Genomic DNA, 23,461 nt, shown 5'->3' on the forward strand with positions numbered 1-23,461 from the left:
CAAATCTCTCTAATTAGTTGTCTAGTTCAAATCAAAAGTTAAAAGTACGTATTTTCACTTGGGATTTTTTCCCACTGTTAATACTATTTTATATTGAGTATTTTGTATTGAAACATGTTTATTGGGATAGTGTTCTGGCCACACAATTTTTTGTTTTCGTTTAAAAGGGTTAATTGGAAGTGTTCTGAATTTTAAATCGGTAAAATTGCTAACTAAAAGCTGATACTAGTATTTACACGAATTTACACGAATCTGAATTGAATTAATAGGGATAATATATTAAATTGTCTTTATATGAGAATTAAATAAAATTCCACTTCTATCGATTCTATTGATAACTAGCTTACCTCGATAAAATAAACGAATTTTTGTTATTAATCCACAAGAATAGGAAAAATATGATTTTTCAGGGCATTTAGAAGACGAATAATAGATCATATACGGGCTTTGGGAAGACATGGAGTCTGGGATCGAAGGGCTCCCATACAAAAACCCCGAGCAAATGTGCAAAAACCAATCGTTGTCTGTGTATTTTTTTCTCGGACTTGTAAAAACCGAGTACATAAGTTCAAATTGATATCACGCGACATAAGACCTTTTAGAATCCGAACTATCATCGTGTTCACAAGTGCGAAAAATATTAATGAAGCGAACCTACTGATGCGTGAGCTAAACGCATTATTATTTCATTTCAATATTGACCGCATCAGATACGAACTATGACATTTGTTTAATTGTATTATTGAAATGCAAATATTATACAATGAACGAACAGATAATTCGCTCTTGAGACTAGTTTTTTTCCATCATAATTAATCAATACTGGGAACCATCATTGTATTTATTAACTTGTTAATAAATGCACGTTTCTCTTCAATTTATAACCAGCGTGTATTCTTTATTGATTTGGTTGCATTTATTTAACTACTCTAATTTCGACATTTCGTTGATCGATGCTCGTTTGATATAATAATTTCAGATAAAGTGCATCAACTTTTGTACATTTGAACTTGTCTGCTGTTCCAAAAAAGATAACCAACCATTAATTTAGATATTTGGTGCTATCTTTTTGTATATTCAATAATAATAAGCGTGTAATGAATTCGATTTTGGATAGCAGTTAGACTGAGTTTCCGTTAATGGTTGCAAACTAATTTGCAAAAGAGCGATTTGTTTTGCTAATTACTTATAGAATTTATCGCTCGTAGGCGAAGTAGGAAGTACATAAGTCTTTTCAAGATTCGAAATATATTATTCAACGGTTTTGACTTTACTGTTGTCAATCTCAATGCCTCGGTATTAAATGATTGATTGGTACTCAAGAAGGTTAAAGTGTAGATTAAAATGGTGAAAAATTATACAAGTGTACCTAAATATAATTTTTTCAAAGAATAGATTTTGTTAAGGACCATGATCGTAAATGACAAAAACGCAAAATGACTCATTAAGATCATAAGCACATTGATTTGTCGTTATGCATCGTTATTAGTTGGTACTAGAAAAACTAGTAGGTAGTAGATAGCAAGTACTCATTATAATTATTAAATAATGGACCTGATGTATCAGATTTATTGTGATCAATTTTAAATACTTCCTTCACCGTAGACTATTTTTAAAAGCTTTTATTTTTCATAATTAATAAACAACTCCATCGAACAAATATTTATATCTATCAAAATTTTCAATTTAAAGTGCATTATATTCAATTTAAAGTGCATATTCAATTTAAAGTGCATATTAAAATTAAATAGTGGTGACATAGTAGGTAGGAAGGTTTTTAGCCAATTTTTAATCGGGAACCGTTTCAACAATGAAATCAGAGAATATTGGCAAACTCTGATAGGAAACGATCGACCTGGAGTCACAATCTTCCAGATCTGACCAGCAGCACTACAGATATACTCAGAAAAATTCTGTTCAATCGAGGTCAGCTCGTGGGATCGAACCCGGCGCCTCTCGACGATAAGCTTCCCCTGTTTTCATTGACCCTGCATGGTTATGTGATTATTGGTCACAAAGCGCTCGCCCAAAAGTCACTAAAATCTCTAAAACGGAACATCTGGCAGCCGAAAAGTTCATCATACTAACGAGAATTCGAGTGCCAAATATTCCATATTCGCGATTTTCATGGCAAAAATCGTCTTTTGGGCAATCGTGATTTTATTTTATACCAGGAAGGTCTTACAGGTAAACCCCAATGCGCCTTCCTGGCCAATTACAAACAATACAGCATTTTTTTTATTATACAAGTTGATGAATTACGAGACACTGAAAACTTGCAAATTAACGAGACATCTTATTGTACATTAATCATACCCAAATAGTGGTGCCATAGTAGGTAGGAAGGATTTTAGACAATTTTTAATCGGGAACCGTTTCAACAATGAAATCAGAGAATATTGGCAAACTCTGATAGGAAACGATCCACCTGGAGTCACAAATATCCAGATCTGACCAGCAGCACTACAGATATACTCAGAAAAATTCTTTTCAATCGAGGTCACCTCGTGGGATCGAACCCGGCGCCTCTCGACGCTAAGCTTAACGACCGAGCTGTGCTGCTGGCTATTAGTAGTAATTTGAAACAAAACCAGGCGATGCCTGGTACTTGGAGGTAAAATATTTTTATATTTAACCCTTTGACTGCTACAACAACGATAAATCGTTGTTTTGAAATCGGCGAAGATTGCTACGACGATCGTTGTTGACGTCATTAATTGTCGTATTTCAATACTTTCTTTGAGCCACCAGCGCATCAGTGGCACGAAACATTTTTTTTATATACGTATTTATATTTATTTTTCAACCAAGCTTTATAAATATTTATCAATTTTTTAAATAAAAGCTCTTCAATTTCGGGTTCATCATCAAAGTAAATTTCGGGTTCGTTGTCAATGTCATATAAGGAGTTATTACTTGGGAATTGATTATTGTCGATAAATTCATTTTCAGAATCAGTAGAGCTGCTGATTTGTCGAGTTCCTCGGCGAGGAGCTATTATTTCGCTTTCATCACTTTCACTGTCCGATATCATTTTGCAGAGTTAAAATAAATGGCAAAAAACAATAGAAATCCGCTTTCAATTATATAGGTCACGAGACGTCACGAATTCATGCAATCAATCAAATGCAACTGAAATGCATACAAAATGTTTATGATACATGTTGAAAAATTATTTGATTATTAGAAACTTCGCATCCTTGTGTGTCTCGCTCACACGTACACAATTAAAACCAAGAAAGAAAGAGAGAAAGACCGCTACCTGTTTCGAATATATCGCATGTTGTAAGGATACATCGATATCTAAAAATAGATTATTGAAAAGAATAAAGCGTCGGAAAAAAATCGTCAAAACTTATTTAGTGTATATGTGTAGGTATCTCTTTCGCACGCACGCATGTAAAAGCAAGACAGAAAGAGAGAGCACGAGTCCACGACTGCTTCTTAAAAACGTATATAAAGTATTATAAAAATTACGAGTGTTCGGCGAAGTAAGTATGTAAAAAAAAATATTATATTTATTTTTTTTCAAAATAATTACAAATGTTAGCATTTTTCGCTTGGACATTGAAAAACCTCGTAGCAGCCAAAGGGTTAAAATTGAAAGGTCACTTGTGAAAGGGTTGTCGTCTGAGCGACGAGATCAAGAACGATTGTTGTCGCTTGGTGTTGGAAGTCAATTTGGGGTCCCAGGGGCTGCGCCCTCATTACGATCCGTGTCGGAGACAGCAGCGGAGCCCCCGCTACGAGGGGGAGGGCTGTCAACGACAGCCGCCTTTGATCCAACCCTCACCTCGCCTCACCTCACCAATAAAGAACGATGGAGAGGGAGGGGGAGAGAAATACGAGTGAAATGGGGCACTTTTTAAACCACCGTCTAACAATAATACACGTAGCGTAACAAGTATACATGTACTAGTCAAATATTTACCTATTATAAACGTACATACATACATATATTTGTGACACAATTTCCGAGTTTCTGAAATTGTGTGAGTGAAGGCTGTTGATCAATCACTTTTCGAAATGCTGGAGTTTTGTCGAGCAGGTGCTCAGACGTGTCACATTTTGGGACTTTTGATTTATTTAGTGCTCTCGTTACTCGTTCTTCCGTAAAAATGCGAATAGTAAATTAACGGGTCAGCTTTTGATGACTGGTGCCATTTTGTTGTTAAGATGTTTAAAAGGAAGATCCCAAAAACAAGAAGGAACGTAAAATATTGTCAGGTTGACTCTGAAGGCATGTACAATCAGAAGAGCTCAATCTAAAATTTAGAACTATATTTGGAGAACAGAAAATAAGTTTCTTTTGAAGTATCTAATCAGGTCCTTAGGAACTTGACCTATCATTTGATAATGGGATTGAAAAAGAAGCAATGTTTTTATTATTTTTTACAGTTGAAGTGTATGTACCTTCCAGTTGTAATATATTTTGAACATATAGTTGAAATATATTACATCTAGCCTGTTAAAAACTACCGTTATAGTTGAAATGTATTTTCAGTTGTAATATATTTTAACTAGTTGGAATATATTCTGTCTAACCTATGTAAGTTTATTCAGCCTGAAAAATTAGAAGAGCTCAATTTAAAAGTTGGAACTATATGTGGAGAAGGTTCTAGTAGCAAAATAAAATAGGTTTCTTTTATAAGTATCCAATCAGATTGTTATGAATTTGATCCGTCATTTGATTTAAAAAGAAGCAATTTATTATTATTATTTATGTTTATGTTATAGTTGACGTGTATCTTCAAGTTGTAATATATTTTGATTAGTTGGAATATATTTTATCTAACCATTGCCGGTTTTAGGGGGGGCTAGGTCGGGCCAAATAACTTAGGGCGCTGAACGATGCGCCAAAGGCGCTTTAAAATTTAAAATTAGAGCGCCAAAAGCCATTCAAAATTTTAGATTAGAGCGCCAAAGGCGAAAGTTCTTTCTAAGGGTGTTTAGAAAAAATTGACCGAGGGCGCCATCGGGTGTAAGATCGGCACTGCATCTAACCTGGTATCAACTACCGTTATAGTTGAAGTGTATTTTCAGTTTTAATATATTTTAACTAGTTGGAATATATTCCGTCTAACCAACGTAAGTTGATTCATATGGCGAATTACATTCCAACTGGTCAAAATATATTACAACTGAAAATACAGTTCAACTATAAGTTGGTACCAGGTAAGATGGAGAGGTTAGAGTTTCGTGAAAACGTCACTCGACTAGTAAATTTATTTGGAAAGTGACATTTTTGTTTTAAACACATTCTTAGAGTTTTAATAATATGATACCTCTATTCGTAATATTTAGCAAATATTAAAGCATTATTGAATTCTAAAACGTTCGTAAAAACATCAGAGCTATCAAAACTCAACTGTTGTATTACAACTGGGGCACATTGTTGAAAGTGTATTTGCGCTTGTAGCGATATAATTAACTAGTTGAATTGTATTCGAATATGAATGACCTAAAACGCCAGTTGGAATATTAATATATTCCAACTGGCGTTTTAGGTCATTCGTATTCAACTGAAAAAACACTTTTTCTTATCCAATGAATTTATATAAAAAAATTGTCTTTGCAAAAATTACTCCTTTTAAAAAAATAGAATTTTGCTCCATATGTTCCTCTTGCTATTTACATACGGTTGTATCAACAAATGACCACCTTAAAGTTTGAAATAAAAAAGAAAATTATTGAATATATTTATTTGTGAATCTACATATTGTATGCGAACTTTGGCTCAAGCAAAGCTGGGTAGTTTTGCTAGTTCTCTTTTTTTGTTGTAAAAAGTTTGTTAAACAATGCCATTTTATTAGTTGCCGCATAAGTATTACTACGTTTACGTACCCTAAAATAAAATAGCATAGCATAGAGTGTAAATAAGAACCCAAAAAAGTCAGACGAAAAAATCGAAAGCAAGCTGATATGAGGCTTGTAAAAAAAAGATTTAGAATCATAAAAATCGTTCAATACATTCAATACATTGACATGTGTATACCATTACTTACACAACATACGATTGACTTATATTTGAGTATACATTCGTGTCATATTATTTTAAAATATGCAGTGACATCTATTGCCAGATTGTTTAAGCGTGCGGTTCGCGGCTTGGATGCAAATTTAGTATCGATATTCACCGCTAGGGGCCAATTAGCACTGTTATTTCTTCGGTGTAATTTTCTATCGCACTTTAAAGTTTATAAAGCAGACGTGCATGTGTGTTTGTGAAAGTTTCAGGGGTTTGTCGTTGCGGGCCGCGGTTTGGCCGGTCTGTTCGCGGACAATGGCCGCCATCCGTGCCAACTGGATGTAATGTCGACGCAATAATGCCGGAAATTTTGATTAAGTGTCGTCCGCAAACGCCGACAAAGTCAGACGACAACGCGTGCTGTCGTTGTCGGCGGTCAGGGGTCGTCAAATCTCATGCTCAAAAAGCTTCAATTGAAAGTTTTCGGTTCAAAGATTTGGATGAATAATTCAAAAGAAAACGGTAGTATAACCAGACTGTTTTGGTTGATATTAGATTTGCGTATGCGTACAAGTGGTAGTGGTGCAATGTGAGAGTGGGGGGGGGGGGTGTGCATTGATCTGTCTATTCTATCTTTTATATCTAGTACGAAATAAAGCTAGCGGTTGAAGGTTGAACTCAGTTGAGTTTTGAAGAGGTTTTTTATTGCTCAGTTAATACAGGTGCTATTGTATGTACGGCGAAGGAGGTAGTTGCTTCGGAGGAGTGAGCAGGTTGAGCTCCTGGTGCTTACTGGCATCTGGGAATGATGTGCTGGTTTATATATTGGTTGATTGTGCAACGCGTTGCTTGGCTGGTGTGATCATGTTCTGGAAGATTCCTACGGGGTCGAGGCTATCCTTTGTTTGCTGTGCTTCAATATTTGGTTGGTGCGTAGCTATGTAGTGAAATCATCGTCTCCGGGGGTTCCCGTGTACTCGTGATTTCGTATCTGGAGTTGATGGTGTCTTTGCCCTGGTTCGAACGAGGGTATTTCGGCAAGGTTGACTTTACGTGTTCGTACAGGATGCAATGATGTCATTGTATAACTCGATGGGGAAATAGATGAAATTATCGACCTCGATTCGGTATAGTACAAGTTGTGCTATATTCCTACAACACTTCAAAGATTTTGAGGGAATTCAGATAAATTTCACAATCTTATACAATACTAAACGTACTTACATTAATAATAATAATAATAATAACTTACAATCCAATATAAATAATATATACATAGATAATACAGATGAATGATAAAATAAATAAATTTAATATAATGATAATAATATATGGTACGTATGTACATATGTACATATAATAATAATATTAAATAATAAATAATAATGATAAAGTCCGTTTATGGCGGTCGGTAAAGTAGCTCCATCCATATAGAGAAGAGCGGAAATGAGAAGACGAGGCAGCAAGCAAACAATTTGACGTTATAAATACACGACGACGTAGGGAGGCCGCTCTCATCCTGAGAATGGCCTCAAAGTGAGACACGTGCCCTTCTACAAACATCTGCGACGCGCTGCAACTCCTCAGTAGTCCAAAGAGAGCCCGGTAGAAGTGTTGTACCTTTATCCTCTTCATTGTCTCCTGCTTGTATTTCGTCTATAGTTCATTCATTAATCAATTTTTGCAGACATGTTGAAATTTGGCGGTGGCTGTCACAGCAACGAAAGTGACTTGATCGAAAGTCGAAAAACCAATATGTATACATTCTTTTCGATCTTTCGGCTTTCGACTTACGATGCAGTGACCCGAAATTTGGATACATGCTTTTGTCAATGTGCTTACGAAAGTAAAATTTTAAAAGGACTTAGACCACATCGTTGATAATGACGTTTCACAATAATTATTATCATTTCTAAAATTGGTCTCTCCAATTAGATATATTTACATATTCATCTTTATACATATTATATGTACCCTAGTACAATACAATTCGTTATATGTATGTACATATAGCTAAACAATTTTATGATCTTGCATCAAATTAGTTGTGGCTATTTATTTCCTCGTAATAGGTAACGTCTCGCTACAGCCATGTTTGTTAAGCAATAATTCATATTAAAAAAGTGACTTGGAGTTTTTAAACATTGCATATGTATTATTCGCATTCCCTGCATGAAAGTAATAGTAAAAAAATTGTAGACGCGAAAGTAAAATGGCCGGTTTATTGGACGTATATTTTTCTATTGTTTATTAATGGAGAGGGGGTTTAGGGTATGTTGTGGGACGGGAAAGGTCGCGAACCGGGGTTTTGCGCCCCCGTTGAGGCTGTGTTGGGGTCCAAATGACATGTCGGCCGAACGAAATAAATTGTTTTGTCAATTGGCGGCTTCGGCTTGCGTGTATGATTTTGATAGGTGCTTTTAATCAAACATGACAAAGAGCTCCATCCGTCCTCTCCACCCACCCTCTCTCTGGAACTTTGGAGGATGGGATAGGTATAGGGTGTCCGTAATAAACTAGAGTTGGCTTGTTTGACTTTGCTGAAGGTTCTTTTCGGCCGACGTCTATATTGTGGTCATTTTTTATTTATATCAATGAGTCAAAGCTCGTGCAAGTTCACAACTTAGTGATAGACAGTCGACTCAGAATGAATCAACGGAGTAATCTGCCGGTATTATATACTAAACCTGGTAAGCGCTCATTGGTCAATTGAGCCTCATTAAGGTCTGTTCATACCTAGTCAGCACGTACCGACTTCAGCAGGTATCCGGCCGTACGAAAAGTATTCTTTGGTACATTTTGTATAGGTATATTCATACCAACCGTCACATTTCCGCCACGGCGGGCTTACAGCAGTACCCGACATTTCCTGTTCATACCTTACAGCAACATCCGTCAACGTATCGTATCCGTTTTTTTGGCCATCGTGGAAATATACACGCGAATTACGTACCATGAGTCTGCCGCTTTGCTGTTTTGGACCAACTATCGATAGTGACAGTTGACAGCTGTTCAATCTTTCGACATGGTTTTGGCGCAAATATTTAAAAAAAAATTAAATTCTTTACGGAAATATTTAAAAAAATGTTGTCCATCCTCCACAAGCTCCTTATACAGTGTCCAAAACTCTCCTTCGGTTTTTCTATTTTTTAACATGGGATGCACATCAAAACGCCTCTGTGCTTTTTTATTGCCTTCTTGAGCTTCTTCTTCCAAAAACACGCGATTATACATAATTTTTCGTTCGATAAACGCCGAAACATTTTTGCTGACTTGTATTCTGACGCGTAGCTACGAATGCTCGTGTATGCATTCATATTGTAAGTACTCGACAATACGACGTAAGCAATATTGCGCCGTATCGTCATGGCCTGTAATGTATAAGTAAGCCGATTTTGCCTTGCACTCGGCCAAAGTGCTGTGAACTTGACGTGACCGTGACGTGGAGGTAGATATGAATAGAAATATAATAAAATGACATATTTGAAACGGAGTCGTGCAGTGCTGAAGCCGTGCAGTGCTGTTAAGTATGAACATACCTTTAGCCGTTGAGCGCTGCTCGCTCATAGGCCGTTGAGTCCCGTTCGTTGATTGGGCGATGAGTGCTAGTTACCCATTATTTTACTTTTATCATATTAGCCGCAATGACATTCCGGAGTACTCTGACGCGTCACTGTGGCCAGTCACACAATCATAACACAAATAAAGGTATATAAAACATCCGTGCTCGACGACATTTATAACTGATTAAATCAACCACGGGCGTTGCTCTACAACCACTCAATTAGTTCAGCGCAGCTTATATTAAACAGGTCAATTTCACCAGCAACCCGTTTGAGCATGTATATAACTCTAGATATTAGAGACGTTGCCACATGAAGAGCCACATGAAGAGAAAACAAATCACGATTCCTCAGATCCCTGAACTTATTAGGTGTATAAAACTTAAATTCATTTTAAGAACCTGAGGATTGTGTACTAACCCATTTAATAGCTTAAAAAAGTGCTTTCCCAGAAAAATAACAAGCACTGATCTTTGCGTTACAATATTCATCATGTTCAAATGAGAGGCATTCTTAGGGGTCTTCATCTATCAAACTTCGAAATCAACCTTTTGTTGATAAAGTTGTGACTTCATTGTTCTTAAGTTATATAATAATACTAATATCTATTTCTAGATTCTACGATGGTCCTCTGCCCCAGACGAACGGCTCTCACCATCCTATGGACGGCGTGGACTATCAACCGCCACCGAAGAGACCGCATCCATCGGGACTCTTGGTAAATCCGTCGCCATTGCTGTTTCCATTGCAGACCCACTCCCACCTATTCGAATATCCTCATCCGTATCACATCGGATTCCACGGTGGCGTCCAATCCGACGGAATATCCTCAAACTTCGACCTAAGGAGAGAATCTTCAGCGAGGGATGGTCTTTCCAGCAACTTAACCAGCATCGATCAACGCGCGCCAACTTCCAACATGGCGTCGAGTCTCAATCTGAACGCTGTATCTAACAATAAGAACGACGAAGAATGGAAGAACATCAACACGATGCTCAATTGTATACTATCCATGGTCGAGAAGACGAAGAGAGCTTTAGCCATATTGCAGCAGAGAGGTAGTCTTTTCAGTCGATGAAATACTAGACTCATCCAAACATACGGATTGTGCACGTACATATGTACAGACAACGCGATTTTAATTGACCTTTGGACATTTTAGGTAATGCTTCCGAAGGGTATTCGCCAGAAGGTGTCGAAATGAAAAGGACGGCTAGTGAAATTATGGCTGCTACCGTGCGACAAACTGAAGAGAGAGTATCCGAGCTCAGGAGGAGAGCTGAAGATTCTGTTAATCAGGTATTTCAATTGCTATGTACATATTATTCGTGTGAGATAGTAGGAATGACATCGTGAAATTCGTATTGGCTTAAGCCATCGCTACCAACCCAAGCATTCACACACTTAAATTAAATCCTACCTTTAGATAAAATAGATTTTTCCCTAGTCAAATATATATATTGGAACAGTTGAGACTGGGGTTGGGTTGCTGGAACAGTTCGGACTTTATGTACCTAATAATTATGTGCGCGGTAGATATCATCATTTAATGGTTGTACCTCCTGCTCGCACAGTTCTTTTTCGAACGGCTCCTATACCAAGAGCTATTAGACTTCTCAATGAAATCGTTGCTGCCGTCCCTGAATACGATATTTTCCACCTAGGTGAGCGTAGATTATCATATATTATTAACATATTTGTCTGGTAACCTGCGCTCATCATTACTTTCTTAATTTGAATGTGATGTATGAGTGGAATCTTAATCTACTCTCTTCCATTTGGGCCTCGCAGGGATGTTTTGTATTTGTAGCTTGTTCTTATTTATCGGAACAGGCTGCAGGTGCAAGACATTCCCTTATTTGTATTTTTTCTTATTTTAAATTTTAATTACTATAAAGTTTTTTTATGATTGTGTTAAATGCTGTATTATTTATTTTTTACTTTTCTTTTTATTGTATCTATTAATTTTTTATTTTATCTCTTGTTTTCTCCCTCTCTTATTTTATTTTATTGTGTAGGCCATTGTGGCGCATTAGGTTCTTCCTGTAATGCCATAATGATAATAAAAAAACGTTAAATAAATAAATATAATTTCAAATGTATATATTTATACAACTTATTAGGTGAAGAGACAAGCCGTGGCTGAACTGCAACGAGCTGCAGCAGCGGAAAGAGCCCGCCTGGAGAGACTCCTGCGTCTTCCGGCATCCAGACGTGCAGCCAGTCAATCTCCACCACCTCCAGATCATCACAACGTCAGTCATAAATTCCAATATGACTTTACATCTATATAAAACAACAATTAAAACCCATTGCATATTACAGTCATGTTGGAACTGTGGCAGAAAAGCGCAGGAAACATGCAGCGGATGCAATGTAGCTCGCTACTGCGGAGCATTCTGCCAACACAAAGATTGGGAGAACCACCATCAGGTATATTTCAAACGCATATAATTAAACAATTGTAAACTCGTTGTAATGTAATACTTTTGGGATTAAAGGTATGCTGTGGCCGGGATCAGAAACCACCGTCTTCGGCATTGTTGACGGTAACATCTCCACCTTCTCAACAGCAACAGCCGAAATCGACACAAATCACCAGATCTAACACTCCGGTGTCCAGTTCCACATCTAGTGAACGTCTCAACATGCCATCGGAGAGATTGGCATTGACCAGTGACCGCATAGCCGAGAACAGGTTGTCTTTATCTTCGTTGAACAACGCTGAACGACTTCTGACGTCTGCTGGCCAGGAGAGGTTGAACTTGAGTGTGTCAACGGTGCAGAATGCCGAGCGTTTGAACATGTCTGGTGTGCCAAGTGGGGAGCGGTTGACTTTGGCAGGTCTGAGCGGAGGCCAGGGTCTCGTCGGAGGTGTCGGTGGTAAGAAATGACGCCTTTCGAAGCAGGACGTCGAGCTCATATCGTCGAACAGCAAGTTGCAAGTGTCGAGATCCCACAGAAAGACAGTAAGAAAGTCCGGGACTATAACATATAAATAAAATTAGTCAGTGAAATGTTTGAGAGATACCACCATTATTGCAATTTTAATACAATTATAATATAGGGGATGGACGAATGAGACGACTGGCATGCTAATGCACGTGTTTTATTTATGACAGCTGAAGGCAGAGTGAGGTAGCTAACTCCGAACATAATCGAGTTGGTCCCCACTCGCAGGAAGGTGACCAAACTCGACCATGTCGTATAGCGAGCCGCCACAATAACATTAATGCTTTGACTAGACTAAGATACATCCACGATTATGGATTCGATACTAAAATGCATTATATATGTAGGTACATCAGTAGACTAGGTTTGGTGCAAACGATCAAGTCAATAAAATGTAATACAGTTTTATTGACTTGATAATTGTGGACAGGTCTTGGACTCATTACTTCTTGGTAGTAACATACTACAAAGCTGCATTACGAACATGTATATCAGCGGGCAAACGTGTCTGATTCTACGTTCGTGAGCAATTCCCCTTATTGAGCATTACAATGAGTGGTGGGGGAAAGTATCTCATAACAGACTAAACACAAGCCTTTCCATATATGTGTATTCATATCAGTGCAGCGGGTTTGGTGCAAGCGTTCGACAATCACCAGACATACTTTACCACAGATTAACTGGATGGCTGCTTTAAACGCAATTCTCGACTTCACGAATGATAGATTGCACATCAGATGACGAGTTACCTTTCGATGTGCACAGATGCAATTATTAAAATGGTAATTATTAAAATTGAGTTGGATCTTTCTGGCGAGTTTAATAAGGCAAAATTCGGAACTAAAGTATCAGAAGCACAGAACGTATACAGGGTAGGTATGTCGGGACTTCGGGTAGAATTCGCTTAGCGTAAGTGCGAGCAGTGCGCACGCATAAGGTACACGTGTCGTTAATCTGTGGTTCAGTCTGTCTGGCGCTTGTCGATCGTTTGCACCACATCGCATTAGACTAACCACAATATTTTTTCTCAAAAGAGTTAACTCAAAACATATTTTCAGATTTAACACAAATTTAAACCTAATACATTGTTTGTCCAAGTGAAAAATTGTGCTCCACCAAAACTGTTTTCCCAAACTCAATATTGGTCATAAAATTTGTAAATTCTTGCAGAATTAAATAGGTATACATTTACCATCATGCCTTTCCTCAAGATTTGTATTTAATTTTCTAATGTCAATTTAATACAATATCAATTGCACTCACTTTTGTACTTTCCATAATCAACATAGATTTGTTTAACAATTTGATTTGCCCTTGTACAAACCACAAATACATTTCACCACAATCATTATCAAATAGTTGTTTTGTAAACACTGGTTCTTCTCAAAGATTACAAGTATTCTGTCAACAGCTGGAAGTCAATTTCCAATTTCCTTATCTTTTGAGGTGGCACGTTTTGTATAAGTATTCGGCACTTTTTATTTTTTACCCAATTATTTACTTGTCGGGACACTGGGACAGTCTCAATCAAACTAATACGTATGGAAAGCCTACAACTTAGTTCTTCATATGCCTACATGTATTTGTAACCAGCAGATGATTCATCCTAGTATATATGTTACAACCGAAGTGTATTTTCAGTTGCAATATATTCCAACTGGCGTTTTAGGTCATTCATATTCAAATACAATTCAAATAGTAAATTATATCTCTACAAGCCCAAATATACTTTCAACAATGTGCGCCAGTTGTAATATAACAGTTGAGTTTTGACAGCTCCGATGTCTTAACAAATGCTTTAAAATTCAATAATGCGTTTATATTTGCTAGATATCGCGAGTAAAAGTAATGAGTTCTGTATTACGACAACTCTAATAATGTGTTTAAAACAAAAATGTGACTTTCCAACTTAATTTACTAGTTGAGTGACGTTTTCACGAATACCTAACCTCTCCATCTATTCTGGTACCAATTTATAGTTGAAGTGTATTTTCAGTTGTAATATATTTTGACCAGTTGGAATGTAATTCGCCATATGAATAAATTTAGTGGGTTAGACGGAATATATTCCAACTAGTTAAATATATTACAACTGAAAATACACTTCAACTATAACGGTAGTTGATACCTGGTTAGATGTAATATATTTCAACTACTCAATTACAACTGGAAAATACACTTCAACTGATAATAAAAACATTGCTTCTTTTTCAATCCCCTTATCAAATAATGGATCAAGTTCCCAACGACCTGATTGGATACTTCAAAAGAAACCTATTTTCTTTTGCTACTAGAACCTTCTCCAAATATAGTTCCAACTTTTAGATTGAGCTCTTCTGATTGTACAGTCCTTCAGATTCAACCTAACAATATTTTACCTTCCTTTCTTGTTTTTAAGATCTTCCTTTTGGGAGAAATATCTTAATATATGTACATACATAAAAAAAATATATGTAGGGTTGGAATTGAACGAAAGGCTGATGTATGGGCTATGGCTGAGAAAGAGTATGTTACGACTGATTGTGAGAAGGGGCAGAGATATAACGGTTAGTCGCAGTTGGACCTGTGCTCCGCGCGGTTGGTCGCTAAGCCTCCCCACGTATCATCTTAATAAACAACATGACTGTAAACCGCCACATCCCAACCGTGGTCCTGAACAGCGTCATCTGTCAGGATTCTCTATCACATATATGTATTTTTAAATGCACATATTTTTAATGATTATAATTGTATTGAAATTTGCACTATTGTATAACAATTTCTCCGCATTGAACTGTATCGTATTCTTAGTATTACATTATTATAAATAGAAAATTATTATAAATTGATCTCATTTACAAACATTCTCTATTTAATTGTCGGCGGTATTCAAACTATTAAGTTTTGTTGTTGCTTTTATTTGTAGATCTCCCCTTTTTGTGATCTTTAGATTTTATAATGTCGGCTAACTCGTAACCGACGTTTCGGTCCTAGTCACGTATAAATATTGACGCACCGTAGTCTTTAGTATAAATAAACAATACATGTATATTATATATAGATTGTTAGATGTATTTATGACATTGTCAATATATAAATATATTTATACTGTGTTAAGTTATTGTATGTAAATTAATAAATTATATTATTTAAACAGGGGGGTTGCCAATTGTCTAATCTCGAATTATTATATTCTAATATCTGTAATTTATGTCAAATAAATGGTAAATTTAGAAGGACACATTGTATTATAACATCAGCAAAAGGTGTATAGAAATCTTATATACATCCAATACTAAATGAAAACATGAAAAATCAGACTCAAATCATCAAATGATTGTAACTGTATACATAAACTGAAATATTGAATCCAATTCATATCAATATATCAAGTCTAAAGGTAGGCTTCTATATTGGATGCCATCATTATCAGAAGATTTTCTGCTTTTTGCTGATGTATCTTGTGCCGTACAAATTAGGCAGCCCTATTTATTAAAATGCACTTAAAAATAATTAAATATTATTATTCAAATAAATCAGGGTTGACTTAAATGTATTAATTAAAAACAAAAAAAAAGTAAATATATAATATAATAACCTAAAAAATCGAGAAATATCTCGAATCGATGTGCATTGTAAATATTGACATTTAATTTATAGACCGAGGAAGTTGCAATATCGATGACCAAATAATAACGAGTGCAAGAGTCTGTGAAGATACGATTTTTTTTTTTTTGAGAAGAATCGTTTTCAATTGAAGACGCTAGTACTGTGTTCATTACGTTAATAAAACAAAGCCAAAGAAACTTACCACAGATTCTACTAATTATAAACAAATACATATATATGTGTGTGTGTGTGTAAATCAAATATTTATAATCATAATAATAGAAATTTAATATAATATATTATATGAAATAGTTTAATATTTTATGTAAATAATTGTATGCAATAAAATGTTTCTAATTGGGGTTCACATGTTATTTATTGTAGTATTATATTTACAAGGTTATGTACTCTTCGGCAAAATGTCTTTAAAGGCGCTTTTTGTTTTTTCTTCTTTATCTAAAGAGGCTTTCCAATTTTGAAACGACTTTTTATACAATTCCACTTTCAATTTTGTCAAAATTAGCTGGCCGAACATTGTAGAGTTCAAAATCTGACTCTTATTCGACAACTCTTCCATGATTTTAACCTTCTGTTCGATGGCCGACATTGAAAATATCTTTTCTAAAGCTCGCGAGCCGTACTTCGCAGTGGCAAAATCTTGAAAAGTTCCCTAGAATCAAAACAAAAACATTAAGTCAAAACACATCATACGAAAATTATACATATAATACTCCGTCATTACTTTCAACTTCTTAACGAGCAGCTCCTTGGATTTGACTCCGACGAATTTTCCTCCGCAGTAACTATCGGCTATGTGGCAGCCTTTAGCGTCGAAGAACAGCGTCGTCAATTCTTTTGGAGTCATCGCCAGCAGACTGTCGATGATTTGCTTCGGACGCTGAAAGCTGAGCATCGTCTGAAGCACGACGGAGCCGTGAATGTTCACGAAATACGCCTCACTCAGCTTCGTAACATCGACTCTGTTGAGCGGAACCAGACGAGCACACAGCACGGCAAAGTATTTATGATTTTCAGGCTTCGTACATTGAAGTGCTTGCTCCATAGCCTAAAATAACAAAACACATTAAATAAAATAAATAGAAAATACATAAAATTCACTGAAATGAAACATGAAATCGGCTAAATTGAAAAAAATAATGGAACTCTTATAATCACCAATTACACTGTTCGACAAATGACGACTTTTTTTTTGGTTCAGAGACGAGATATGACTTTTCTTATAGATCTATGCCCAGTGAACATGAATCTGGTAATAAAAAATGTTGATTGGCTCGAGATTCGGAGATATTAGATATATTCGGAGACTATTTTAGTGGATTAATAACAAAAATTCGTTTATTTTATCGAGGGAAGCCAGTTATCAATATAATAGTCGAAATATGATTTTTCTAAGTGGAATATTATTTAATTCTCACATAAAGACAATTTAATATATTATCCCTATTAATTCAATTCAGATTCGTGTAAATACGAGTAAATACTAGTACGAGCTTTTTGCTCGCAATTTTACCGATTTAAAATTTAGCACACTTCCAATTAACCCTTTTAAACGAAAACAAAAAATAATGTGGCCAGAACACTATCCCAATAAACATGTTTCAATATAAAATACTCAATATAAAACAGTATTAACAGTGGGAAAAAATCCCAAGTGAAAATACGTACTTTTGACTTTTGATTTGAATTGGACGTCTACTTAGAAAGATTTGAAAGCTGAAAAGTACTACAAATGAAAGATAAAATACCCGACTATAGATTCCAATATTCATTTTGAATATAAAATTGACAGATTTTGAGACATCAACCGAACAACACCAAGATATAGAAAAATCGCGCGATTTAAAAAACACATATCTCCGAATCTCGATCAAATCAACATTTTTTATTACCAGATTCGTATTTACTGGGCATAGATCTATAAGAAAAGTTATATCTCGTCTCTGAAGCATTTTTCGTGTAGAACAGTGTTATTCATAAGCCATATAATCATACCTGAATAAATTTTACTTGTTTAGACTGAAGCCTAAGACAAGCCTTAGCGATAGCGACCAATACTCCAGTATTTCCACATATCAAAATCTTATCAAACTTCTCAGCCAATTCGTCAAACATTGGCTCAAACTGTAAAGCAATATAATAATTAAAATATGTACATACAAAAACAGCAAAAAATAGATATTAAAAATAAAATAACCTCTTCCTTTTCCGTACAATTATCGAACAATCTTTGAACAGTAAAATTCAACCCTGGCATTACAACTAATATAGCCAAACGATTTATAAAACATTTGGCATATATTTGAGTGTACGTTTTAGAACGAGCCACGTGAAGCAGAGCCTCCAAAAGACGGACGGCAGGCTCCGAGTCGAATACCAGGGGAAGATTTGGCGGCCGAATACTCTGATCAACTTCTTCGCCCTTCTCGATCAAATCTTTATCATCCTTCTTTTCGTCATCGTTCAAACTGTTAGTCCATGAATCGGGGGCGAAACTCTCATCTAACAACTGCTTGGCGACCTTCTTCAACGTCTTCTTGCACGAGTTTCCCAAAGCGAACACGAGCATCTGTAATAAGCCCGATGTTATCGTCTGATAGGGCATGTCGGTGAATTGAGGCCACTGTGTAAGCCTGTTTGCGTGCTCTTTGACGATTTCTTTGAACTCTTCCGGCACTTCTCGATACGCCAATGGCATGTTATTCTTCTTGACATTCTTGGGAATGCCTTCTTCGCCTGTTTTGTCATCGTTTTTGAATAGATTTTGTCTGGCTCTTTCGCACGGGGATGATACGACGCCTCCGAGACATTTCAGCGATGTTCTCAATAGACTGTTAGTTGAAGCGTCCCATACAAAGTCTTCTAAATTGTTCAAAAGAAACTTGGAAACTTTAATAGTAAAGTTGTAACAATTTTCAATATGCTCTTTAGGGTGTTTAGTTTTTGGTGTTTCGTCGTCGCTTTTCTTTTTCTTCATAGGTGGAGGTTCTTCTGTAGTTTCAGTTTCGTTTGCTTCTAGAGCGCGTTGACAACATACAGATAATAGTTGTTCGAGTACAAAGCTCGCATACTTGTCTATACCGAGGACTCGAAGATCTTCAGAAAATACTCCTACGAATCGTTCTAAATCGGCTGGGGTTGAAAATGGAAGCAATTCCTCGATGATGCGGCATCCTAATTGATTACAAGACAACGAAACTTCCTCGTTGATTGTTCTCTCTAGTACGTTGTTTACGAAATTTGCTTGAAAAGAGATGATAAATTATGTTTTAAAATCAATATATATTCTTCATTGATATGTGAAAATGGTGTTACCTTTCTCCTCATCGGCAGTGAAGCCATTTTTCATGACTTCTAATATACTGACTAAATAATGGTACATGTCTTCTGGAATTTGAGATCCTCTACCCCACCAATCTTTCTTTCCGTATTTTTTTGCATTTGACAGAACAGATTTCTTCTTCTTCGATTTTCTTTTGGTTGAACTTTGTTCTGAATTTTCCTCTGCCATATCTACAGTTAAACTGAATTATAATACTTGGAAATACGCAATGTAAACAATTTAAAGAGTAATAATAACCTTCTGTATAATCGCACGTGCGTACGACAGAAGAAACGTCAAATTATTTTGATCATAAGCGATGTATTTGCGTCTTATAACGCTTTACGTTTTTCATTCTTAGTTTATTTTTCATTTATAACTTCTTGTTGTATATTGGATGTAAATTGAGTAATAGATTTGAAGTTTAACTAAATAAAATAAATGTGAAACATTTTATTTAAATAAAATTTGACTTCTGATTTCGTTAAATCAAAAATCTGTGACGCATTGGTTTCCTCGATTTTTAATAATAAAATAAAATAATAGTTAATTTATTAGTTATATTACAAAAACATATGTTAATCAAAGATATTTTTATATTTGAGAAAATATAATATTACATTAAACAATTTGTAATTTAAAAAAGAAAACAGCAATATTTTAATTTTATTAACAAAATAGTAAAATGTATTAATCAAGTGATTTATTCGATAAATTACTCTGTAGTTAATCAGAAATATCGAAACATTAAAAACGTAACCGGAAACAAGCCACGCGCCCTTTTGTAACACAAGTTAGCCAAAAAATTAAAAATAATAGATAACCTTGATCACACCCTTTTAGAACTTACTATAGTCTTTCTATAACTGACAGCACACAGAATGATTTATTCAAATTAATTTATTAATAAATCCAAGTTATCAAAAAATTTAGTCTTTACATAGATACACTATCAATAAATCATTTCTCTCATTAAACGATAACACTGTTCGACACGAAAAATGGTTCAGAGACGAGATATGACTTTTCTTATAGATCTATGCCCAGTAAACACGAATCTGGTAATAAAAAATGTTGATTGGCTCGAGATTCGGAGATATATGTGTTTTATAAATCGCGCGATTTTTCTATATCCTAATGTTGTTCGGTCGATGTTTCAAAATTCGTTTATTTTATCGAGGTAAGCCAGTTATCAATAGAATTTTTGTTATTAATCCACAAGAATAGTCGAAATATGATTTTTCTAAGTGGAATTTTATTTAATTCTCATATAAAGATAATTTAATATATTATCTCTATTAATTCAATTCAGATTCGTGTAAATACGAGTTAACACTAGTACGAGCTTTTTGCTCGCAATTTTACTGATTTAAAGTTCAGCACACTTCCAATTAACCCTTTTAAACGAAAACAAAAAATAGTGTGGTCAGAACACTATCTCAATAAACATGTTTCAATAGAAAATACTCAATATAAAATAGTAATAACAGTGGGAAAAAATCGCAAGTGAAAATACGTACTTTTGACTTTTGATTTGAACTGGATGACTACTTAGAGAGAGATTTGAAAGCTGAAAAGTACTACAAATGAAAGATAAAATACCCGACTATAGATTCCAATATTCATTTTGAATATAAAATTGACAGATTTTGAGACATCGACCGAACAACACCAAGATATAGAAAAATCGCGCGATTTATAAAACACATATATATCCGAATCTCGAGCCAATCAACATTTTTTATTACCAGATTCGTATTCACTGGGCATAATTCTATAAGAAAAGTCATATCTCGTCTCTGAACCAAAAAAAAGTCGTCATTTGTCGAACAGTGTTATTTGTCGTTCTACAATAGAATAATGCTTTCGCGTATATTGAAAGTGCATTCTCTCGGAAATGTAAAGCGTGTATCGATTTAATACATTTCGCTCGAAGTTGTGGATTTTCAATTTTTCAACATCCAATATTGTCTTGTAAATTATTTTTCCTCAACGTCGTCTCCGCTAGGCATTGTATTGTCGAATTTTGTATGTGCTGATACTTTTGCCATCGTCTCAGTTGGACAAATATTGAAAAGGCGTGTTGTAATTAAAATTAATCACGTCGTAAAAATTAGTGTCGTTCAACGAAGTTAATGGGTTAGAAGACTTGACACGTTACGGATACAATTAAACGTCTGTCTCATAAAGTCCAAATATCACGTATCCATTCATCCAAGATTTATTTATTTTTAGTAGAAACCCAACACTCTTCTCCAGGGTTAGAATGAAATAAATCAAAATTAATAAGAAAAGCCTTGTAAAAATTTGGTGTGCACGATCTAAGTGAAACTTGCTATCGAGAAACTCCGCAAACTAAGAAACTTTTGGATAACGGGGTACTTGTACACGGGCTTACAGTCACAAAATTGACACTGTTTATTTACACACATGTGTAATTTGTTTGCGTATCAATAATAGAAAATAAAATCACTCAAATCGGACCCTGGCGAAAATAAATTTGATGATTTTTAGAATCATAAAAGAACTAAATAAAAGAAAATGATACTTTTAAACATTTTTTGGCAAATAATACACATATACAGGTCCGCCGAGAAAAATCCCGGGCCATGGAAAAAAATTCTGGGCCCTATTTTAAATTAATGTTGTTAGTAATCATTTATTTATTTATTCTAAACAGACCATTGTGGCATAACAGGAATTCCTAAAGCGCCACAATGGTCAAAAAATATAACACAAAAAAAAAACAAAATAACAATTAAACATAAACATAAATACATCCATACATAAACATAAAAAATAGCATTTAATAATAACAGATAAAGTAAAAATATCAAATAAAAAATATAGCATAAGGAATGCCTTGCACCTACAGCCAGTTTCAATAAATATGTAAGAAACAACTACAAATACAAAACATCCCTGCAAGGCCCAAATGGAAGAGAGTTAATCAAAATTTCACTCATAAATCACAATCAATCATGAAAACAATGATGAGCGCAGACTACCAGATAAATGGGTTAGAGTAATTTCCGACAATTTACGCTCACTAAGGTGGAAAATATCACATTCAGTCTCGGCAGCAACGATTTCATTAAGAAGTCGAATAGCTCTTGGAATAGGAGCCATTCGAAAAAGGACTATAAATAATGTTAATATGTACAGCGTAATAGGAAAAAGAGCTCAAAAACTTCAAAAATCTGAAAGAATAAATTTTACCCAACGTACAAAATATTCATCTAAAAATTCAAACACACATACGCAACACCATACAAACTCACAAATAAAAATTTGACCATTGAAATTCCCCCGAATTTGAAACAAAGATTAAAATTCAATTTGAAATTTAAACATGTGGCGATGGACGGCAATCGTCGCGCTACGAGCACATTTTGTAACGGCGGCGTTTAACACCAGTCGACGGCCATCAGCCTGAGCGGCGTTTCCAACGAATAGTCTTGCATTGCTCGGACCAGAGGACGATGGCTCAGAACGTGGACCCGCGAACGAGGGGCGGAGCGCCCGCCAGCGCGCCCCAATCCGCCATCTCGGCCGACGGACGCAAACAGAGCCCTCGAGCCGCCGCTCTCCAAGACAACCACGCCGTCTCCAAGAGGTGACCCTCCTCGCACCCCCGCACCCCTCACCCCTCACCCACGCCACCTGCACTCTTCACTCTTCACGCACCCACTCCTCTGCACTCTTCGCACCCCACCTCTGGTGCCGTTTCGTTACATCAGCGGTTTCTTTATACACATGTATGCACCTGCACTCTGCTCGCTGTCACATTTGATGATCGTGTACTTTGTTCCTAGTAGGTAGTATTTAACTTTTTTTTTGATGATGCAGATCTTTCCGCGGAATTATACTGATTTTGCAAGAATATACGAACACACCGGCACACAAATAAGTTTTTTTATGATTACTACTCGGTTTGAATCTGTTGATTTTGTTGCGTAGGGTGAGTGCAGGTTCTAAATGAAAGGCCAATGCGCTTCACAGCATTTATGGAAAGTTTCAAGAGGTCCAGTGCTTGCTCCAGAATAATCT

The 23,461-nt window shown here is 35.7% G+C and overlaps 4 protein-coding genes across 4 annotated transcripts in view; 3 read left to right on the forward strand and 1 right to left on the reverse strand.

Moving 5' to 3' along the window:
* LOC143909231 (protein CBFA2T1-like) overlaps positions 1–10,609 on the forward strand; it is a 144,164-nt gene extending 133,555 nt beyond the window's left edge. The window contains exon 7 of the mRNA XM_077427137.1: positions 10,147–10,609. Coding sequence (XP_077283263.1) covers positions 10,147–10,609 — 463 coding nt within the window. The remainder of the gene's footprint in view (positions 1–10,146) is intronic.
* vih (ubiquitin conjugating enzyme vih) overlaps positions 1–23,461 on the forward strand; it is a 347,513-nt gene that overhangs the window by 321,734 nt on the left and 2,318 nt on the right. The window contains exon 2 of the mRNA XM_077427238.1: positions 22,890–23,027. Within this exon, the coding sequence (XP_077283364.1) occupies positions 22,894–23,027 (134 nt within the window). The 5' untranslated portion in view covers positions 22,890–22,893. The remainder of the gene's footprint in view (positions 1–22,889; positions 23,028–23,461) is intronic.
* Positions 10,700–12,628, forward strand: LOC143909316 (uncharacterized). Its single transcript, XM_077427236.1, has 4 exons — positions 10,700–10,830; positions 11,655–11,786; positions 11,857–11,964; positions 12,033–12,628. Exons 1-4 carry the CDS (start codon positions 10,732–10,734, stop codon positions 12,423–12,425), a joined length of 732 nt encoding a protein of 243 aa, XP_077283362.1. The 5' UTR covers positions 10,700–10,731; the 3' UTR covers positions 12,426–12,628.
* Positions 16,366–19,747, reverse strand: LOC143923074 (nucleolar protein 9). The gene is made up of 6 exons (XM_077446574.1): positions 19,670–19,747; positions 19,405–19,602; positions 18,287–19,332; positions 18,085–18,213; positions 16,814–17,137; positions 16,366–16,741 (listed from the first exon to the last, which is right to left on the reverse strand). Exons 2-6 carry the CDS (start codon positions 19,598–19,600, stop codon positions 16,472–16,474), a joined length of 1,965 nt encoding a protein of 654 aa, XP_077302700.1. The 5' UTR covers positions 19,601–19,602; positions 19,670–19,747; the 3' UTR covers positions 16,366–16,471.

Source organism: Arctopsyche grandis, chromosome 3 (genome assembly GCF_051622035.1).
Source record: "Arctopsyche grandis isolate Sample6627 chromosome 3, ASM5162203v2, whole genome shotgun sequence".
NCBI classification, from domain to species: Eukaryota; Metazoa; Arthropoda; class Insecta; order Trichoptera; family Hydropsychidae; genus Arctopsyche; species Arctopsyche grandis.